Genomic DNA, 22,035 nt, shown 5'->3' with positions numbered 1-22,035 from the left:
GCAACTACGGTACCAACGCTGTCGCGGCAATCGCGGCACGAATTCTCAGCAACGCTCCAGGCTCTATCACCCGACCCTTGAGACTGCAATGGTTCCCCGCACACGAGGAGCAGGCCCCCGGGGTAGACCGCGCCCGCAACCGCAACATCACTGCGGACTGGGCCGCTCGCGAACTCACCAGTCGGGCAGCCCCCCAGGAGAGGTCTCCCGCCACGCCCCTGAATCCCGGACGGAGATTCCATGAAGATGCGCCCTACTCGCTACCTACACCACTAGAAGACTATGGCACCATACTGCAGTGGTACCGAGACACCAGAAGACGGTTCCCGGCCCCACACCCCAACCTCACTCGAAGCGAGGGGACCCTCTATCGCCAAATACAGACAGACTCTGTGCTCACACCAGTACTGGGCCGCCACATAGCCCCCGCAATCTACGAGGCATCCGAGTGTACCATCTGCCACGCCACTCGTGGCATGCTGGCCCACATACTACAGTGCACACCCCAAGACCCCGCACCCTCAAGCATCCGACAGCTACCAGTGACAGTGCGAAGAGCCATCACCTCGTCAGACTACAACACCCAGAAATTAGTCGTCCAGTGCGTCCGGGAGGCCCTGGAGAGGCAACGGGTAGGTGGCGCGAGCCCCTTGGGGCCGAGCGCCGGACGCCTGACCTGAAGCTCCTAGGGCTGGCCCGGATGATGCCATCGGCGCCACCAAACCGTTACTAGTCAATAAAGTTCTCTCTCTCTGGTTTGAGCGTGATCATATACTCCCCGCGCATAGTGCCTAAGTTGTTGAAAACCTGAAGGCACAAAGCCTCGTAGTAACACTTCTTGTGAGCTACAAGTCAACAAACTTAATGACTAATAACCATAATGACTAATGGTTCAGAGTTGGCAAACCTAGCAGCACATGTCGCAAGGGACTGACGACACAACACGTTCTGGCGAGAACTTTGTTCCTTCCCTGAAACGAGAAGTAAATTCAAGCGGCGAAGGAGCGGTGAACAAAGCGACATGCACAGTAGAGTGTCGGCAAATGGAATGCTGTGGCCTTGCGAGCATTTCTCTCTCAGCATTATTCTGTCCAGGAAAATTGGATTATGTTGAGAGCACTGGTGACCAAAGAAGAATGTTCCAGTCTAGTGGCAACAGGGCAAAACACTCTCTCTGCCAAATAAGATATATCCTGCGTGGCATGGGAAAGAAAGGAACATGCGCTTGGCTCTGAACACAGATAAGACATGAAGGTAACAGAAAGGTAAACAAAACAGACAGCGTGGTTCGTGGCAATATATTGCAACTCTCAAAATGGCTTTGGGTCGTTGGTTTCTGCAGCGATACGTGAAAAGCCGACCTTTCTTTCGTCTAGGTGGCCATCAGCGGGAACACGCTGCTGGAGCAGGACGCCCTGGGGGGCCGGGGCAAGGGCCTGCCCCCGTACACACGCCTCAACGAGATGTCCACCACGCCGGCCCCACTGGAGGACAACGCGCACGCCCTGGCAGACCTGCTGCTGGCCGGGGGAGGAGGAGGAGGAGGAGGAGGAGGAGCCGCCCGCACCTGCCACCCGATCCCCTACGTGCAGAACGCCGTGCACGTCTCCACCGTCATTCCCAAGCAGCCTAACCTGCCAGGTGGGTGCTGCTGTTGAGTGCCATCGCTTTATTGGAGGAAGTGGAGAAGGCCTTTGTTCTCTCAGAAAGTACATGCTTGCGCTGTGTGCCTCCTGCCATGCAGTGGGGGTTTTATAGGGACTTGGCTAACCACTTTGTAGGAAATAAAGGCGACTTCATCAATAACTTTGTGCCCCCCTCCGATAGAGCAGTTGTCAGCCTCGACAGCAAGTTTCAGGAATGAAAGGCAGGGAGGTGTAGGAGGCCAGCTCTGGAGAGTGCTTTCACAGGAGCCACTCTTGAAGGAAGTTCCACTGGAAATACAAATGCTTGACGTGAGAACTCCCTTTTCCTTCTCTAGGAGTCCCCAGAGAATGCCGACTGCAGTGGCGGCGCGATGAAGAACTAAAGCTGATCGGTAGTTAGATCTACTCGCACGTTGTGAAGTAATAGTGCCGTTCTCAAACTCCACTTGTGTAGGGTTCTACCTTACAGCCGTGACTAAGTGTTAGTGCAACCACTGCACAGTCATTGTGGTTGAGGACGGTAACCTGCTACTAGTACAAGTAACATTCTGTGCGGAAAATAACTATGCACTTGAACCTTCCAGAGCCTTAAGTATTCACTCCTTCGATGTATTCATCTATTAGCACGGCCAAGTTTAATGCGTGTAGAGCAATGGACTCCCCACTAGAATTCAGTCCAAAAGCTCAGCAGTACACGTCAGCTTTTTTCTTCCAGACGGAGTTTTGTTGAAATTGCAGAAATCTGCTCTATCAATCCTTATAGGAAATCTGCTTATTGGTCCTCTCCATTATCGCAGCAACAGGTGCTGAAGGGCTAACAAACACTCAGCAGAGTGTTTATTGGAGCCACTTGAAACAGTTGGGCTGTATGCTAAGTGTATTATTACTAGAGACTGGATTTTAGGCAAATGCCTACTCTGTTCCTTGCGCTTTGGGATATTCAATTGGGATATTGGGGCATTAAGATACTGGGACAATATCAATTGGGATATTGTGCCATTTTAATATATGAGCACAAATTAGAGGTTAGAAGGGATTTTATAGTGTTTTTATAGCACCTATGAAACACCTATTTTGGCATTTGTGCCGAAATGCCAAGAAATGCCCGTGAATGCCTATTTTCAATGCCTATTTTCAATATCGGCCGCTATATGAACACTATTTAGCCCCAAGTTTTGCTTTCGGGTGCAGTTTTAGATTGTGTTTTACGGTATACCGGCAGCATTGACTGTTCAGAACTCTGTAGGGTTCAACATAGTCTTCTAGTTCAGCCAACTCCCGGAACACAACTGCTAGCACCAGTAGAATGGGGCAGCCATTCTCAGTGACAAGAGGCACCATTTCGAATAAAGAAAAACCTGCAGATGGTGGTAGTTTGCTGTTGCTTGCTCAATTTTCACAGTGATTCTTAGACTGCGTGCCTCGCGCTCTCACTCAAATCCAACTCTTTTTTTCGACGCAACGGTTGAGCATCGAACACGCCTTAGTTCGCATATCATTGCTATAGCTTGTATTCACTGGCGAGGCGCGCATGCAGGCAACCATGTGAGCGCGCCGTCACTGGTTACATCGGGCTCCGCGGGATGGTGGTACTTGTCCGTGCTAAGCACATGACTGTGTTGGACGTTCCAAACTCTACCTCACCGAACACAAAGCAATGCCTCGACTCCAATGTGAGTGCGATTAATAACATCTCTGATGACACCACCGTTGAGAATTGGGTTGAAACGGAACAGGCAACGCACGCTGGTGTTTTTTTTTTTTTTTCTTCGGTGTGCGGGTGCAGTGGCACAAGCCATGCCTAGTCTGTGGCGCATCGGCCATGTCTGTGGCTGTTTCCAGTGTTGCCAAGCAAAACAATTGACAGCTAAACCTTTCAGTGAATACCACCTATATTGAAAAGCCAACGGCAAAACATCACTGCGCAGCTGCATTTCCTTATGCCTTAAAACTGTCAACGTGCTCTGAAGTGCGCTTTTCCTGGACATCTTGTCTGGCTCAAAAATCTCCAAATGTCAAAATTCTCAAAAATCTGTTCAGCTGCAAAACGCCGTTTGAAAAGTGCTCTTCAAGTGTATTTGCCAGTGCGTTTGCCAGTGTTGGGACATCTTGATTGTTCAATTGGTATATCACTGTATAAGAGACAATTGCTAGAGTTGTATGTAAATCCTCATGCAAGTACTAAGAATGCAATAATTTCATGGTAAATCGTAGACTTTCTTGCACTCATTATTTGTGTCCGTTTCTGTTGCGTTGTAATTGAAATTCCGCCAGGCCACGGAGAAAGAAGTATTCGAGGAGGGGAATGCGCTGGACTGGGACAGCGCGAGTGGGCGGTGCATTAATGTCACTGTCTGGTGAGGAGGAAATGCAGCTTGCGGAGCAGCACAACAGATGACGCGTCAAGCACGTTGCCATAGTTTACATGTTCTTCTACGGACGCGACGCACAAAAATCGTAACGTCATCGAATATATTGAGAAAATTGCGAGATTTCATTCTGTGAAATAAATAAATAGAAGTGCTGGACATTTTAGCAGCATTTATTAAAGGAGCCATGAAGAGAAAATGCAAGTTGGTTTTATTCGAAAGATTTTGTGTTTTATAGTGCCCCCAGCGCTTGTCCGGATACAAACGGTGCTTTATTCACTGAGAAATTAAACAATTTAGGTTAAAATTTTGATTTTCCCGCTCAATCGTGCGTTTTCGTGGTCCCAAATGACATCACAGGAACCGACCGCTCTGCAGCCTAGAGTACCTTCATTCACGCATCCGCCGTACAGGGTAGAGACACGTATACGCTGGCGCCGCCATTTTCGGTTGCTCGCTCGCCGCCGAAGCAAGTCATTGTGTCAAAACCGCGCTAAAATTATCGCCGCAACGCGGTTTACTGAAGAAGTTTGAATCATATTGTCTGTTTCGCGTTGCTAGGTCTCGTGGGAAACGAAAAGAATAACGCGTTGAGCCCGTTGGCCCAATTGCGGCGGCACGGGACCGTTCAAAGGTTGTCTCCACCCTGTACAGCGGTGTTGGTTTGTTCGCGCGTTTCTTTACGTTCCGTAACCTAGATGGCGCCACCATACCGTGGCAAGCGTTTGGTTTGTTTTTGCCCGCATTTAAACCTGGCTTGTTTTTGTTCTGGGAGAAAATATTCGTTCCCTGAAACAGTGCTCGCTCGACAAATGGGGTCACGTAAGACACCGTTGCTTGCGTCAATCGGCCAGTGTCGTCTGAGACAACCCCAAGCCCCGTAGTGCTGTGCAGCTAAACCAAGCATGCTGTGCGCAGTACGAACAGCAGAACGCATCAGTACTTCTATGTTTACATGTGCTTTAGTAACTTCCACTGTTTGTCCCATCATTCTTATTGCTTTGTAAAGAATGTGCCCTAAATTTAAGCGCAAATCGCTCGTTCGTCTAGTTTGTAAGCTCTACCTAATTTGCGTCTGCTTCTGCCAGCCTCCGCCAATCGCAGAGCTTAGCTCATGTGACATCATAGGTTCTGTTGCGGGAAATGAGCTGGTGGGTCGCATGACCATTCCCGTTTTTCCTAATTATGTAGCTTATTTGAGCGAAGTTTACGTTAAAAGTGGTGTCAGTATGATTCTAACGAGACAATCTTTTGAATGAACCAAACTTGTGTTTTCTCTTCATGGCTCCTTTAACGAATATTGCCCTATTTACAAGCCATAGCGCGCCTGAAATGAAGCACTAGAAGGAATCCCGGAGCAGACGACGTCTGCCGACGCCACCTTCCGGCCACGAGTGGTTCACTCTCGCCGCTCTCGCCTCTTGCAGGCTTCTCAGATTTGCGGGGAAGTTAGGACAGTCTAAATATGAACCAATGGCATAGAGGATGAGAACCATCATTCTCTAGAACTCGTCGTACCTAGCTTCTCAACCACGTTTTTTTTATGTGTAAGTTTCGCATTCTAAAAAGAAATCAAAGCCCCTTCGTCTAACGACAAGGATGTTTGAAACGCAAAGATTTCTTCTGTCGCAAACCGACTCCAACGAAAGTCCAGTCGCGTGAGGGATTCACCAGTGTCGTCTGCCCATGACGGCAGCCGGCTATGCACTGACTGACCTTGAACCGGCGAGCCTTTTTGGAAAGCGTGCCACGCCCGTTTTCTCGCGACAGAGGGCACGTCGGTGCCGTGCCCGGCATCGTGACTTTATCGCGTTGCCGGAGCAAGCTTTGTTGCGCCTCCTCAATAGCTCTTGGTCCCTGTGCCAGGCACGCATAAAGGAGCGCTTTTCAGTCAGTGCTGCCAGCTCTCAAGTATTCTTTTTTAGGCCTGTTTCACTATATATATGCGGTGCTTGAGCAAGCAGCAGTGGCACGCTTGTTGAATGGAGCGAATTGCCAGTCACTAATTTAGCAGTTTTATGGGACAACCAAACGGCCATGTTCATCTGTTGGCGCCTTTGTGCTAGCATTAGCAATGACAACTTTGGTTTTCCTGTCGTAGATACAGGTCGCGCGCGTCTCCGTTTGAAATTATTTGCATTTATGTAAAAGTTTATTGTGCCCATAATTATGGCGTTGGAGGCCTAAAACGCTTTGCCTGGCTATTTTAGGCGCATAAAACGCACTTTTTTAATGACTAAAAATCCGGCCTCGAATTATTACTACCAGAGTCCTTCAATGCCTTTCTGGTCATGAAACTTCGCCGTCACGCTATGGGAGAGCTTCGTACGCTGCCGCGCCGCGCCGCTGGTGTTGATCGGAGGGCAGCCGGGGGCGTGGTCAGAGCGCGTTTGGCAGGGAACGGACCACGGAGTAAGATAAAACAGACGCTCGCTGCCTTATCAGCAGTGCGCTTTCGCTTTACGTGTCGTGGGCCGCTCAAATGAACTTATCATTTTGTGAGTGGCGAAAAAATTTGGTGCGAACGGGCATGCTGCCACCGCGTTGCTGCCTGCCAGTCTGGCTACAGAGCAGCGGCGGCCGCCCGATGCCCTCCGATCTGCGGTGGTGCCCCTCGCGGTAGCCTTTCTCTCCGTACGAAACTTGGCCGGGAGTTTCATGACCAGGATGTAGGAATACTTCTCCTGTCGTTGCAGGTTTTTGAATTAACCCAGAAGAAGCACTTCGATATTTCGTTTGTCAAACTGTTTATTCACACTTCTCGTTGGAGCCAATTCGAGCAGTCGCCGGAGCGATGCTCGTCCGTGGGCCCCTCCGAGTCGGTTTCCTTGCTTTCCGCTTTCGCGGTCACCAAAAGACGGGCCGCTCCCTCACTTCCCCGAATTCCACGAGTGGCCCCCTCCCTCCAGTCGTGGTGTCCCGTTACGGCCAGAGGCGCCTCTTAATGGCCTTTCCTTTCCTGCGCCCGGCCGTTCTGTCGTCTCTCTGTTCTCCCTCTCCACGACTGGACGGAGGGTCCGCGCACAGTTCTAACACTCCCCCCCGGAATGAGACAGGGCTCATTCTACGCTATGTTGTTTCCAATGGGAACAGGAGCTGAACCGGTCGCTTTACTGTATTTCCCTGCGGCACCCTGACGTCACAAGAGCGGATTTTGCCGTCTCGGCCGGGCAACACTGCTGTCACGATGCCGGTCTTCCACAGCAGCCTCCCGAATTAACACATGACCAGGAAGCATTGAAGGACTCTGTTACTACCCACGTTTTTGTTCTTGATAATTAGCACTCAAACTTGATGTTCCCATACCTCTACGCAATGCAAAGTGACACGAAAGGAGCTTTATTATAGCAGTTGCTTGGCAAATAAAATTAGTCGAATGGAATGAGTCACAAATCAGGTTAGTGCAGCCACTTAGACTGTAGAGATGCGCCCGGGTAGCGTGGACGCCGCTAGCCGGGCCGAATGTGGGCATGATGTCCCCAAAGAATGAACATTCAACACCCACTTTACGGACAGCAAAAAGCCACGTTTAATGCACACCAATGCCTTTACACAGAGTGGGGGCACCACCTCCTCAGGTGGCGTCCTCTACAGGACGTTTCACCGCACTTGTCAGTTCCGAGTTTAACTAATGGCACCTCTGTTTTTCACGTCACATTCAGAGAAGACAGACCAGCCTTGGTTTCGAGAGCGTCAAAAGGGACTGTTCGCCTGACTCGCATCGCACCTTCTCAACGCAGGCAACGGGCACAAGCTGCCGGCGGCCGTCAAAAAGCCGCCCACGGAAAAGCACCGTCCCTTTGCAGCCATGTTCCGGAAGAGTGGCAGCAGCAGCAGCAGCAGCAACCACAACAACAGCAACACAGCTCCCAACAACAACGCCGACCAGCCCCGGCGGCGGTCGTTGCGGTCGCTGTTTGGCCGCCGCTCGTCGCAGGAGGGCCCGGCGTGCGCGCCGCCGCCCCCCCTGTGGGGTGGCCTGGGGGGCTCGTTGGGGGAGCCCGTGCACACGGAGGTGCAGATGGTGGAGGGGGGCTGCCGGGTCAGGCCGGTGGTCGCTGCGGATGCGGAGACGTCTCCGCTCCTCCAGAGCAAGGACATCAACGACAACTGCAGGGACGACGGCGAGGAGGAGGCGGCGGCGGCAGGCGGGCCGCCACGGCCCACCACCCTGCCCCTGCACACGTACCTGTCCGCCCTGCAGCCCAAGGGGGCCCCCCTCAACGGGCTGGGACAGCCGCTGTCGCTGCTGCCGTTTGTGGGCGGCGCAGCGCAGCCCCCCTCGGCGGCAGCGGTGGAACAGCGCTGCCGACAGCAGCAGCACACAGGCACCAGAGAGGCCTGACGACCGTAGGGGCCGATATCCGCGTCGCTTGTTACTGGCTGCTTGCACTCGGGGCGCTCACATAGCTGGCAGTACCGCTCAGAGCATATGCGGCAGTTTCCTTTTAAGCACTGGTAGAGCAGGGAAAAAGACTCACCCAAGGCCTTTCCTAACTGGTTGATCGAGGAATGCTAAGGAATCCAAATTCTTTCCTGCCCGTATGAAAAGACGTGTCCATCTTACGGAAGGAGCAGGCTACATAGTTGGTTATGGTCTGTGGTGATTAAAGCTCAAAGAAGGGGCAAAAACACACGAGAGAGGCAAAGACTTAGACAGGCGCCGGCTCTCAACTGAACATGCACACAGCACAAAAAAACAAGGACTAGGATTGAAGGAAAGCACAGACAAGCGCTGAACAAACAAACAAACAGTTGTTTGTTCAGTGCTTGTCTCTGTTTTCCTTCACTCTTATACCCCTGCTGCACTATGGTCCAAATGTCATTTGAACCAAATGTCATTTGAATCAAGTGGGTTGCTTCAAATGCCATTCAGAATCCGCCGTGCTACACTACAATTTCGATGGCATTTGAAAGCTTTCACAACTGTTCGCTGTGCTGTAGTGGCGCTGTTGTTGCCCCGTTCCGTTTTCGTACACTAATACAACAATCAAACTTAGGAGCAGTCCGAGGCAGTAAAATGATATGAAATTAGAAGAGACACCAGTTTTGACTCTAAATATGGCTGTCTTGCGTTGTTTTTGTTTGTGTTTTTTGCAACTGACCCACTGGTTTTGAGAGTATGAAAATTAAATATGTTGATTTCGTATTTTAAGTAAACAAACAGTGAACAAAGTTTCACAAACAACAATATTTTGTTCGTTTTACGAACAAAGTATTGTATTTTTTATTGCCGATCGAAGACGCTGCGTCCGAGAGTGCTGGAAATGGCATTTGAAATCTTAAATGTCTCTCTCGGTGCTCATTTGGCTCAAATGTCATTTGAGCCAAATGGCATTTAAAAACCTAGTGCAGCAGCACAACTTGGCATTTGAGCCAAATGACATTTGGTTCAAATGACATTTAGACCCCAGTGTAGCAGGGGTATTAGTCTGCGTTTTTTGCACTGTGTGTATGTTCAGAATGAACCAACTGGTCCGAGTTCAGACGTTAATTCAGTTCTCAACGGAAGCTTGTCTCACTCAGAAAACCTTTGCCTTTCTTGTGTGCATTCATCTTTGTTTTGCACTGTAATTGCCGTGTTTCCTTTTTACTCCTGCAACAAGCGTCGGCAGTGCATTCCCAACCATGCCTGTGGAGGAACACAGGCAACAGATCTACATCTATGTCCTCCACCAATGGCGACAGCTTTGCCACTGCAGCGTTCTTTGTTCGAAAACTTAGAATAACTTGGAGGACACTTAACAAGGAGGACGACTAATCTTTTTGGGCAAGAAATTCGAGGCTATTGCTCCAGCTTGCTCCGTGTCATGTCTGCCAAAATAGGGTCGAGCCCACTAACGATAAACCTGACAGCCACTCAACATTTGTTCGCTAAAACCTTAATTTGTAGTGATTACACTTTTATTGTACTAAAATATACCGTGTCAGTTATTTGAAACTTCATTTGCAACGTGTGTGTGAGCGTCATTAATGGGGCCGTTATGACTTTGTTCAAACGTGCAGTGAATGTACTGTATTTTCGCGCGTATAACCCGCATTAGAAATGTGGAAATTTCAGGGGTTAAGTAGAGGTTCGGATTATACGCAAGGTATTTCCTTTGCCGCAGCTTCACGGCAATGCGCATTGGGCCATGATTCCCCTACTACAGTAATAGCGACTATAGCCACTGTTAGCCCATTGACAGCGCTTATTTCGCACACCCAGTGCAACAATATACCAACTGAAAAAATGTATGTGGCAAGGTATCTAGTTATGTAGTCAGGTAGTTACGTTCTTTTGCATAAACAATTGTGTAGTGTTGCTTGAGTAGATTAGCTTTGGTCCACCGTTTCGTGTATAAAATATGCGGGAAATACGCAGGGATATATTTTTTTATTCATAGACGGAAAGGGAGGGTGCAGGTTATATGCAGGGGCGGGTTATACACGCGAAAATACGGTACTGATTAGTAATTTCATTTTCTCCGACGTTCATCGTGAGCAGCCTGTGCTCTGTGCAGTCTGGTTGAACCGTGCTTGGCAAGGCTGTAAGCTGCTGCTCCCTTTTGACAGAGTTCATCGAGGGGCAGTTGTGGCTCCACAGGCATTTCACGCAGGCTCCACAGGCTCCAACATGGGAGACAATAAAATGTCTCCCATGTTGATTGAGCCAGGGAAAGAAGGGAAAGAAAGCTGTCCACTTTGGTGAAGTCCAGTTCGTGATGGTCAAGGGGGGAAAAAACAAAGAAGGAAAAAGAAAGTCCCAGATGCGAGTTACTGCCGACTTATAAATCTGTGCAAGCATCTAATTTGGATCAGCGGCGTAGAGATACAAACATCGTTTGTCAGGCACCGAAGTAGTCAGTTGTCAGCGCCCCGAGTGCAAGTTAGGCCAGTGCACATTTTTCGTGCGGACATATTGACTGAAAAAGTTGCTGTGCGTTAGTGAATTGCCTCCGGCAGAGTAGCTCTTGGCTGGAAGTGAACGTGAAGAATTGAGTGGCGTTCGGTTCATCTGGGAGTCAAGTTGATGTGAGAGCATTATGGTCGTGCCATCATTGGATGTGACATGTCCACTTCATAACTAATCACAGCGCGACAGACGAGACAGACAGAAGAATAACAACAGGACGAGCGCTGTCAGTCTCGTCTGTCGTGCTGTGATTAGTTAAGAACATCTACCAACTCGCCCAACCTGAAACTGTCCTACAGGTCCACTTCGTAGGCAACATTTAGTTGCGTTGAGGATGCTAATAAGCTTCACTAACCAGTAGTGAAAATTAGCACAAGCCGAGCTCAAAAATTGTTGCTAATGAAGATCACTACTTGGCTTCCAAAATTGCCTATGCGACCTTATAGTTGGACCCAGAGAGATAATGAGGTGCCGCCCATTAGCATGCACTGATTGGTAAGTTCAGGTGCGCTGCCTTGGACGCCACTAACTGCATTGCTTTACTCGGCAGGGCACCTCTAGTAAGCAGTACTTTCGTTACACTTTTACAAAGTTGCTTACAAAGTAACCTGACAACTGAAAATCCGTGTATGCAAGGAACAGATTGATGCCTCACGATTGGGGAATCAACAAATTTTTGTGAAATCGGCAAGTTCACATAATTAGGTTTTGTGAAGTCTCGGCATGCTGTCACACCAGCGATTGCCAGTTCAGAAATCCCTGGGTTCGCCCATAGTGCTCTCACATCAAAAAGTGGCTATTCTTGTGGGACGCAGCCACTGATAAAAGTGCTCTCTGATTTTCAAGGTCTGCCTTCAAGCTGCGAGGCTGTGAAGCAGCTTTTTCGTTGTACTTGAGCCCCTAGGCCTGTTTTCAGCAAGCGCATTCAAAATACTATCGAGTCCTGCACAAACTAATGCACCCTTTGCTTTGGCCTCAGTCGGAGCGCTGTGCAAGGAGTGCAAGAACCTCTGTCTGTTATAAGTGCAAGTTTTTTGTGTTTACTGTGTTGTCTCACCACCACCACCATCATCATCACTTCAGTACAACTAGCTATGTGTCCTTGAAAAGGTGCGATGGCTAGGCGCCTATAAGCGCAGCCTTTTGCGCCACTAGCAGAGCTGGTATTGCAGGAAAGCCAAATGTAAGCATGTGAATGATGGCCAACTTTTTATGTCGCCAAACCTTTTTCCTTTTGTTGCCACTTTCAAAGTTTCAGCTTTGGTTGGTAGCCAATCATTGAAAACAGAAAAGGGAAGAGGGAGAGAGGACATGCCTAAGGATCACAGCTGTTGATTGGTGTTGTTGCTTTTAACCGTCCAGCCGGAAAAAAACAATCGGAAGTCAAATTGGACCTGTCCAAAACACCATTGACCAATTGGAACCAGTTGCACTTCCAATTGGTTCAGTGGCATTGTGGACAGGTCCTATGGTTTTTACGGCTGGGCAGAACCGGTCATAATATTTCAAGTTAGGTGCCTATTGACAACAGCTTGGTTGTTCATGTTAATCTGGAAGTATTCAGTGGTACAAACTAATGTTTTTTAACTGTGTGTTTTTTACGGTGTTAAAAATTGTGCTTCTCTAACTTACCCAACTTTGAAATTTTTGTCCGTTTCACCGAAAACAGAAAAATGATGTAAAGTTTCTTGCCTTTGTGTTGCAATGAATAATTTTGTGCCTTGTGTGAAGCAGCCTTTTCTGCGAATTGTCAGTTCTTAAAACGAGGCGCTAACCTGTACGTGAAAGCATACAATTCTGGCTTTGCGTATAAGGGCTCCACGGAGATTTAAACCGATGTGCTCTGAAGAAACTTCACGTTAATCAGGCCTCACGAAATCCACAAAGTGGCATGTGCTTACGAAGGTGAAGGAATACGTCTCTAACTTTAAAAGAAAGAGTAATATGTATCGATTTAAGCTTCCTCGTCTGTTTTGGTTAGCAGCGCACCTCAGCTGCTAATCCCCACCGCATTTTTTAATCAGGTGGCGTTGTGTAACGTGATGGGACTACAGAATGAATGCAGCAGCCGCTGATGTCGTAGGAGTGAGGCTCTGTTTCTGAACAACTTTTCTTTCACGGCTCAGCGTATCGCTGACATTGTCCACACTTTCCTCCTTTCTCTTGTGTTTGAGAAAGAAGTTTGTCCTTGAATGGGAATCGCTTTCTCGGCGTTCAATGTCGGTGATTGTGGTAGCAGCCACTGGCAACTTGACATACCACTTGCTTGGCGAGCTGCGCTCAGTCAGTGCGCATCTCAGGGTTCCTCTCCTGAAAGGACCCCTCGAGTCGTCGGCGACTGAATGAAAGCCGCTTTGCCAGTCACGTCACCATCATCTCGTGCCAGTTTGTGAACTAATCTGATGTTTATTTCTTGTGGTGCGGTTCTCAGAATCTGTTCCTGGTTGGTGTTTTTCGGTCGCTTGTAACGGGGAGACCGTCGCCGTGTGTGTCGTGTAGTGGTAGTAATAATCCCTCGGTTCTCGTATCTCCCCCAAACAGCAAAGCAACAGAGGAGGAGGGTTGATCGAGGGTGGTACGAAAGTCTTGAAGCTGTGATAAACCGCGAGGCGTCTTTTTCCGTTTGGGAGAAATGCCGGCGCGGGTGAACGATGGGGTGTGGTGGGCCCTCTGCGAGGGCGAGAGCAACCACCAGCCAGAAGAGAAAGAGACGTCGGAGTGGACGCCTTTCTCGGCACTAGGTCATGGAAACAGGGTAGAGGTGTAGTGGCGCGAAAAAGCGTGTTTTGCCACGGACACTGCCACAGCCGTGTCGATGTTTGGTGCGAGCTTGAGTGTGACTGTACCGAGTGAGCATGTGGAACTTTGTGTCGTCTGCTGCTGCCGTCTCTTTCATCTCGTTCTCAAAAAAGAACGGGATGGAGCTGAACGGTGTCGCCGCAGCAGATAAGTGAACGGGTGAACGATGGCTACATTTGTGGGAATGGACCATTGTGTGCTCTTATGCCTGTCGTGCTCACATCTCCCAAACGTACTACTTTTGTCCGGACGCAGTCGAGCGCTGTGCAGGAGGGAGGGGATAAGTGTGCAAGCGAAATAGGATGGCAAGTTGGGCTAGTTGCTTCAGATTCAAACTCGCGATGAAAAACAGCGCAAGAAACGCGGGCACAAAAGAAGAGGGGACAACCTGTGTTTCTTGCACTGTTTTCGATCAGGAGTGCAAGAGAAAGCCTGTGCACACTTAAAAGTGCTTTGCCCCAGAACTGTGTCCATAGGAGGGGATAATTTGCCTTTTCGTTCGCTAGGCTCGTAAGAATCGCTGTTTTTCTCTTTGTGTGCGTGTCTGTCCTCTGTCGCTTTCCACCTAGCCTGTGGCTTTGGCATATCTGTGGGATGCCCACATCGTAGCTAAATTTACTGAAGCCTTTGCCCTGACCAGCCTGTCTTAATTGTGTAGTTGTGGTAAGCTTAAAGGGTAGAACTAATGCAGTCAGGAAGGGAACAATACAAGGAGTACAAGCCAGCAGAAATTTAACTCCCAGCCACGCTGTCAGCGAGCGTCCAGATGATGTTGTTACTATTTGTTCGGGCATCTTGTGAAGGTTTTGCTAAGTGGCGAGTACTTTCACGGTAAGACTAGTTCCCGGCGCAGACTTAGGGGCCGAACCCTTGTCAGCACGTAGGGTTGGCTTAGCAAATCCCGAGGGAACTAGAGAAATGCCAGAAATCGGGACTAATTGCCAGCTGATGTGCTTCCAATAGAGCTGGAGAGACTGTACAAGCTGTACAAGAGGTACATACTTTCGTCTGTACCTCTCCCAGGGCTTGGTGCTTCACATTGTAAAAGAGGGTTAGCCCGCGCACTTTCCAGGTGTGCTTAAGAGAGAAAGCTTCGGCTTGTACTTGACTGACTGATAGCTCTACCAAGTACGCAGGAACCGCCGAAGCTTGTCAGAGTTATGGACAGTGCACTGTCATCGTCAGATTAGTGCCTCGAATCATTTGCTGTCATTGGCCAAACACTGTGTTGCATTTCGCAGTATGGGAGTGGAAACTAGGTTGCCGCAAACATTCTGTGAGCAGTAATACGTGTCGAAAACATCGGCAAGGAAGAAATGGCGAAGAATGTCAATGCCTGGCGTGGAAGTCCTTTGTGATTGGCGTTCTTCAAGCCTCAGCAGCGGGGGTTGAATGGAAGCGACACTGCACAAACACCATGACAACCTTCACTTGCTTCAAGATCAAGCTCACAGTTACGTGCAGTGGGGAGGGGGATGGGGTGGCCGTGGCAAAGAGCCTTTGTGATGATATTATGTGTTCAGAGTGGCGCTGCAGGGTAGCGGGCCTCTCCGACTTGCCGTCATCTGCCAGGCGTGGCTTTCGCGTTGCACGCAGAAGTAGCCGGCAGCGGTGATCCGGAGAGGCCCCCCCGAGTGGTGCGAGAGTGTGTGCCTGCCCACCGAGATTCCAAGGGGGCTCCCAGAAAAGTCCACGAGCGTTCCCTCCGATGGACGTTTTCAAACGAGTGGTGGTGCGTTGCAGAGGGAACGTACAGTTCTAGTTTTTCCGCAAGTTCCACAGAGTAGACCAAAATTTTTACAAAGTGTCGGTAAGCGAGTGATAGAGAGGGAGTTACAATCAATCAACTGTGTACGCGTGCTTGAAGGTGTGATCATCGCATTGTTCGTTGGAGAGAGAGAGAGCGAAAGGAGTCTGACGTGTTGTTTACGAGTGTCTTGTCTTGAGAATACGTTGAGGAGAGTGTTTGTGCATGTGTGCTGGGAGTTTTTATCAGGATGTCTGTTGTCATCTGCGAGGGATTTCTGTTTGCCTTCTCTTCTTCTGCCTTGCCTCCCTCCATTTGTTGAGACTGAGGCTGCAGTGTTGCTTTTCACTAGTTTTTTTTTTTTTTCATTTCAATATGGTTGTCATGCAACGTATATTCTTCAGCTACAGTATATTCTCGGAGCAGAAAAGTGTTGCAAAAAAAAAAAAACAACAACAAAAAAAACATTAATTACTGAGTAAACATTCAAGTTCTAGTAATAATTACGAACGAATTAAATAAAAACATCAAGATCTGGGGTGGCAGTGTGTAGACGCCACTGCTACGGCATGTTTTTTTTTTTTTTTTTCCACGTAGGCTCTCAACAAATGAACTTGTAATTATGTTTCTATTTATTTCTCGCCCCCGCCCCCTTTTTCTTTTGTTTCCCCAATCTTGAGACAGATGCTGGTGCTGTATTTTTTATCAATAAATTGTTTTAGATGTTTCAATGACGCAGAGTTTGTCATTACTCACCCCCTACAATAAGAAGTGCGAGCAGCTGCATGCATCACACCACTTGTATCTCTCAGTCGGCTATGAGTGTAATTCATTCCGATTTGTAGCATCGCAGCTTATTTTCATGTTCTGAAGGCTGTTTGCATGGTATTTAGGTTCTATATTTCTTTCTACTCGCTACAGGTAAGTGAGAGAGCTTATTGCTGCAAAGGCGTGTTTCCTGTTTGGACCAACCCAATTCTAATGGTTAGCATCGTTAACGTTTGAAATGAGCTTGCGCCTTTATTTTTATGGAATGCTAAAACTAAAGGAGCTGATTAAGAAAATGCAGGAATGAGAAAGAAGGCATATACGAAAGAGCAAGTCCGGTTGGCAGATTTGTCAAAATTGATTAACAGGAGCTTATGACATCTGTGCTTATGACACGGAAAGGATGATTGAAGAAATATTCACCAAAGGTGGGAGCCTGAGGGCAACAAAGAGGAGGCTTGTTATTGGCACATATAGAGGCGGAATGCAGGCACTGAGGGACAGAACTGGTAACACAATAAACAAAATTGCAGAGTTGTTCTACGCAGATTTATACTCCAGCAGCTTTAGACAAGTTAACAGTGCTGAATGGAGTAGCTTGGTTTGTGAGGTTCTAGCAGTAACTAAAGACGAGGTACGAAAGGTGCTCATGGGAATAAACAAAAGCAAAGCCAGAAGCAATGATTAAATAACTGCAGATCCACTAAAGGATAGCGGTGATGTAGTCCTAGAAAGGCTTGCAAATTTATTCTTGGAATGCCTCGAGACTTTAACGGTTGGCCCTTAGCACGGAAAAATGCCAACATTATTGTGATTCACAGGATATGCAATCTCAGATGGAGAATTAAAGACCCATCAGCCTGTTCCCGGTTGTGCACAAGTTGTTTGCCAAAATGCCGGTTAACCAGAGAAGCGGCGTGCTAGGTCTCGGGCATCCGAGAGAGCGGGCTGGATATAGAAAAGGCAAACATTCGTGTCACTGATCAGGTAACAGTGAAACTGGTGGAGCGCAATCAACGCCTTTGCAAGGTGGTTGTTGATTACAAAAAAGTGTTTCATTCTCTGGAGACTGCCGCATTATGAAGAAACTGAAGTGGAGAAAGAGAAGCAAATACGATGTTGCAGTAGGCAAGTTAATAACTATCGCCAGGCCTTCAAAAGCCTTCAGGCCTTATGTGCCTTCAAAAGCACATAACCCGACTTAGCTGGACTTAGCTGCCCCGACGAATTTCTTTTTAACTTTCAATACTAAATGAAATGAGTAGATGATGGTGGAATTTACTACCTTTGCGTTGATGGTAATACCGTATTTTCGCGCGTATAACCCGCACCAAAAATGCGAAAATGTCAGTGGCAAAGTAGGGGTGTGGATAATACGTGGGGTTCTCTTAAGGCCCTCTGTATGGAGGGAGCACTTCACCGGCCTGGCGTCGTACTTGCCGCACAGTGACTTTTCAACGCCATCTCTGGCTGCACCAGCAATTCAAGCCATTTCCCTGCAACGTGCGTGCAAACTCTGTTAGTATCGACCGTGTTTTGGAAGCTTGCTTAAAGGGGCCATGCAGACAAAACACAAGTTCAGTTCATTCGAAAGATGGCCTCGTTATAACCATACTGACCCCACGTTTCACTAAACTCCACTCAAGCTACATAATTAGGAAAAAAGGGAATGGCCATACGACTCGTTTGCTCATTTCCCGCAATACAACATATGACGTCACATGCACAGCCGTGTGATTGGTCGAGGCCGGCAACAGCGAACGCAAGTTAGATAGGGCCTATAAGCTTGCAGAACAGCTATTTTAGTTGAAGTGCAATGCATATTCAATGCATAGCAGTAAGAATCGTGGGCTGAAACAAAGGAAGTTGCAAAAGCGCACGTAAACATAGAAGTACCGATGTGTACTGCTCTTGGTACTGCACGCACTATGCTGTTTTAGCAGCACACCACTGCGGCGCTTTGGGGTTGTCTCGGATGACACTGGCTGATTGGCGTTAGCAACGGCCTCTTACGTGACCGATTATTGTTAAGCAAACACGTTTCACAAAATGAATTTTTTCTACCTTAACAAAAACAAGCCAGGTAGAAATACGGTCAAAAACAGAAGGCAGAAAACAGCCAGTCGCGGTGTGGTGGCGCCATCTAGGTTGACGAACAATAAACAAGGCTTCTCACCACACATGGCATCATCGCAGGCATCACGAAAACACACGAAAACACACACCAAAATTTTAACTTAAATGAATTAATTTGTCATTGAATAAAGCATCGTTTGCTTCCGCACAAGCACTGGGGCCACCAGAAAACACGAAATCGTTCGAATAAAACAAACTGGTATTTTGTCTGCATGACCCCTTGAACGTTTGCTGCGGCATGCCTTTTTGAGGTGCCATTTTAAGTGTGGAGTGACCCACCCCTGGGCCATTCAGCATACCTCCCACGTGTGGCGTGACCCACCGGTTGGCTACGCACCTATGCCTGTTTCATTTGCTCCAAAAGAGATGACTCTGCAATCTTTCTTGCTGGAGTTTGGCGCATTTATTTAAAGAGTGGTACCATGTTTCCGAGCAGCAGGAAATACGAGTCGAATGTATGTCAAGAACTCTGGCAAAATGCTGGTGAGCAACAGACTACAGAAATAGGCCGCAACTCTGCTTCTTGCAAAGAATAGTGCCGTCACACGTCTAATGCAATAAATATAGATAAATATACATCAGTCGCATTTTCGATTTCAGCTGGCAGCACATCACGCAGCGTTCTTGAGCGTGGGTCACCGGTACACTGCACGCCGCATGAAAACGTTCTCATTGAGTGCGCCGTGGGTCATCGGTCGGTCACAGCATTAATACCAGAAAAGTATTCTAGCTATTTATAACCTCATGCAAAAAGAATCGCGTATCCGCGTTCACATGTGATGAAATTATTGCAACCGTGAACAGATGCAGGCTCGCAACTTCGCTGCCGCGTAGGCGGAGCACAGGCCATGACCCACCCGTGACCCACTACGCAGTGAACGTGTTAACACGGCACCAAGGAAAACAAGCTGATTGCACCGGGACAATCTTTTAAGGGTTTTTGCGATGATGTCCCATAGGGCAGGCCTAGAACAGGCGGTGATGTAACCTACGGACTCGTTCTGAAGTGGGCACGTCCTTTTAACAGCGCATCTGTTGTTGCTGGCCGTAATGTGCGTGATGTGTGGCGTCATCAAAAAACTGGGCCGTAGTTACTCCTGGCGTTTACCACGTTCGTGAGCATGCGTTTTACGAGGAGCGCCCGGCGTTGTCCAGGCTTGCGCGTGGCCCTCGCAAAAAATACCAAAGAAACAGTTCACGTGCGTCCGCGCCTCAAGCAGGGGGGAACACAAGACAGCTCGCTTTAAAGCTGACACCCAGTTTGTGAAGCCAGTTGGCGCCGGTTCTAACGCGTGCCGATGCGTTCCACCTTGGGGGAAATGTGAAAGCCTGCAGACAAAACGATTCAGGCCCACCACTCATGCATGCAGAAGACGACGACGTAGATGGATATGAACTACCACAGTGAAACGAGAGGACAGAACATGTAAATAAACAATTTCAGACCTAATGCAGTGCGTGGTCGTGTGTCCTTCAGTGCTTGCATACAAAGAAATCCTCCAGCTTTGCTATGGTTCAAGCCTTGCACGACTTAGTGCAAGCTTCAGCAATTTTTTTTTGTCACATGCAGAAGGCGAAGTTCTGCACCAATTTGTTTACCGAGGGCAGTGGCCCTGATGAAAAGAACAAAAAAATTCATCTTCACTTAAGTTTCTCTCGCACAGTACAGACAAGAGGTCCTGTACAGCATTTCGAGTTGACTTAATGTCACGTGATTGTTCCTGAAGCAACTTGCTCGAAGGATGGGGGCGAGACTCCATCTTCAACCACAGCCACAACAAAGCAGAGGTCTGAAACCAACTTCACAAGAGTGGCCGTTCTGGAAGCACATTATTGCTTCTGCCAACCAACTGTTGTTTTGAAGGTTTCAGTTATTAAAGGAACATATGCGCGCTGCTAAACATTCCAATGACATTGTATCCATGTTGTTTTGCAGTGGCCCAAAAGTTGTCTTGCAATCGTTTCCTTACCAATAACATTTTGTTCAAAAGAAACTAATACAACGTAGGATACCATCATCACTGCTTGAACTTGGTCCAGCTTCGAGATCGACATGTGCAGTGCAAGAGTATAGAAGCGACATTTAAATAAACCAGGTGTGCTCTCGGAACCTCAGCAACCGCTGCTTCATTTGGGACACCACTGTGCAATACCTGTCTGTTCAAATCCAGTCGTTTAGACCAATCAGATGACTGGTCAGGTCAAGCAAGGTGTGCCCCAGATGAATGGCCCGAGAAATACCACTCACCTTACTACCTCCTTCAAACCGCTCATTGCAGAATTTTACGGCGAAGCAGAATGTACAATTTCGCGCAAGCAATTCGCACAATTTTACCTCTAACCAGCCAAGGGAATTTTCGTGTTCGCACTAGCAGAAGCCTCCCGGGCTACTATTGGCTGCACCCAGGCTACACAAACAAACTACTGGCGCCGCCAGGGATTGAACCGGGGCCCTAATGGAGAAGCGGAGCGAGAGCCTGTCATCTTGCCAACTAAGCTACGCTTACACGTGGAGGTGGACGTTGGTTTGTATTCAGCGGCTGGGGAGGGGGAGGGTACTTTTTGGGAGGCAACACAAGAAACAAGAGTGAGGGGGAGGCAGTGAGAGAGATGGCGCCAAAACCGCGTGTGCCGCCCTCCTCCTCACCCTTCGAAAGGCGCTCCTCTCCACTCTCTTTCTGCCAACGCTGTGCGTTCGGGACACTGCCCCGGCGAATCCCAGGTAACGGCTGGCAGACTCTTTGGTTTCACTCTTTGTAGAGCCACGTGTGAATTCGACGCTGCCGCATGGGTAATCATTGCGGGTGTCATTTACACTTTGCAATTCAACCACCGTCACAGCGTGGATTAGAGCCAATTTTTTTTCTCTCTACTAAATGAAGTCCCCACAGAGGAAATTAACATGTACATATCGCAGAACAAGCGCTTGTTGAGTGTTGCACAAGCCATTTCGGTGCTCTCATCAAACACGACACTCTGCAAGACCACTCTTCGTACGTTTGGTGATGACAGACGTGATCTCCCCACGAAAACAAGTAAGCTCATTTGCATCGTTCAGCTGATGCCTCTTGGAAGAATGAATGGAAAAGATGATCAGGGACCAAGAATCTCCACTTGATTAACTACCACAGCACATCTCTGCTGGTTCCTTCATTGGTGATGCCCAGTTTTGATATGCAAGTTGGGAATATTCACACACCCAGACTTCGGTGTTTTAAGTGGCATTACTGCTGCTGAAGAGAAAATTTCTACATAGATTGCTAAGATTCTTTAGGTTCTTATGACCAAAGCCCTTCACGACTCGGCAAAAGCAGACAAAGCAGCTTATCACGAGAGTGACGAGCATTTCTCACAAGTTATGACACTCAGAACGTCCATTTAGCTGCTTAATTTTAAGCACTTGGAAGAATCAGGCCCCTCTGTTGCCTCACTGTGACGCTGAAAATCATCGCACAATTGATGGTGTTGCAAGCATCATTACCAAAATTATCTACTGCTCTTCCAACACTTAACTTGACTAAAGTTCCCTTTTATTTTGCAGAAAAAAAAAATCACATTCAAATGAGCCAATGGGCACTTACTATTACAAAAGCTCTTGAACCACACAATTTAAATGCCAGAATTAATGACTGCAAATACACTGAAACAACCCCTCTGTTAGAAACTCAACATGAC

The 22,035-nt window shown here is 48.2% G+C and overlaps 1 protein-coding gene across 1 annotated transcript in view; it reads left to right on the top strand.

The window, feature by feature from the left end:
* Wit (kinase protein wishful thinking) overlaps positions 1 to 16,187 on the top strand; it is a 154,607-nt gene extending 138,420 nt beyond the window's left edge. Inside the window, exons 12-13 of the mRNA XM_077682212.1 lie at positions 1,377 to 1,641; positions 7,756 to 16,187. Of these exons, the coding sequence (XP_077538338.1) occupies positions 1,377 to 1,641; positions 7,756 to 8,360 (870 nt within the window). The 3' untranslated portion in view covers positions 8,361 to 16,187. The remainder of the gene's footprint in view (positions 1 to 1,376; positions 1,642 to 7,755) is intronic.
* The last annotated feature ends 5,848 nt before the right edge of the window (positions 16,188 to 22,035 follow it).

The sequence above is a fragment of the Haemaphysalis longicornis genome, unplaced genomic scaffold, assembly GCF_048455015.1.
Source record: "Haemaphysalis longicornis isolate Haplotype H1 unplaced genomic scaffold, Haemaphysalis longicornis Haplotype H1 scaffold_80, whole genome shotgun sequence".
NCBI lineage: Eukaryota > Metazoa > Arthropoda > Arachnida > Ixodida > Ixodidae > Haemaphysalis > Haemaphysalis longicornis.
The sequence above is the reverse complement of the archived record's forward strand: the minus strand, read 5'-3'. Positions and strand labels throughout refer to the sequence as shown.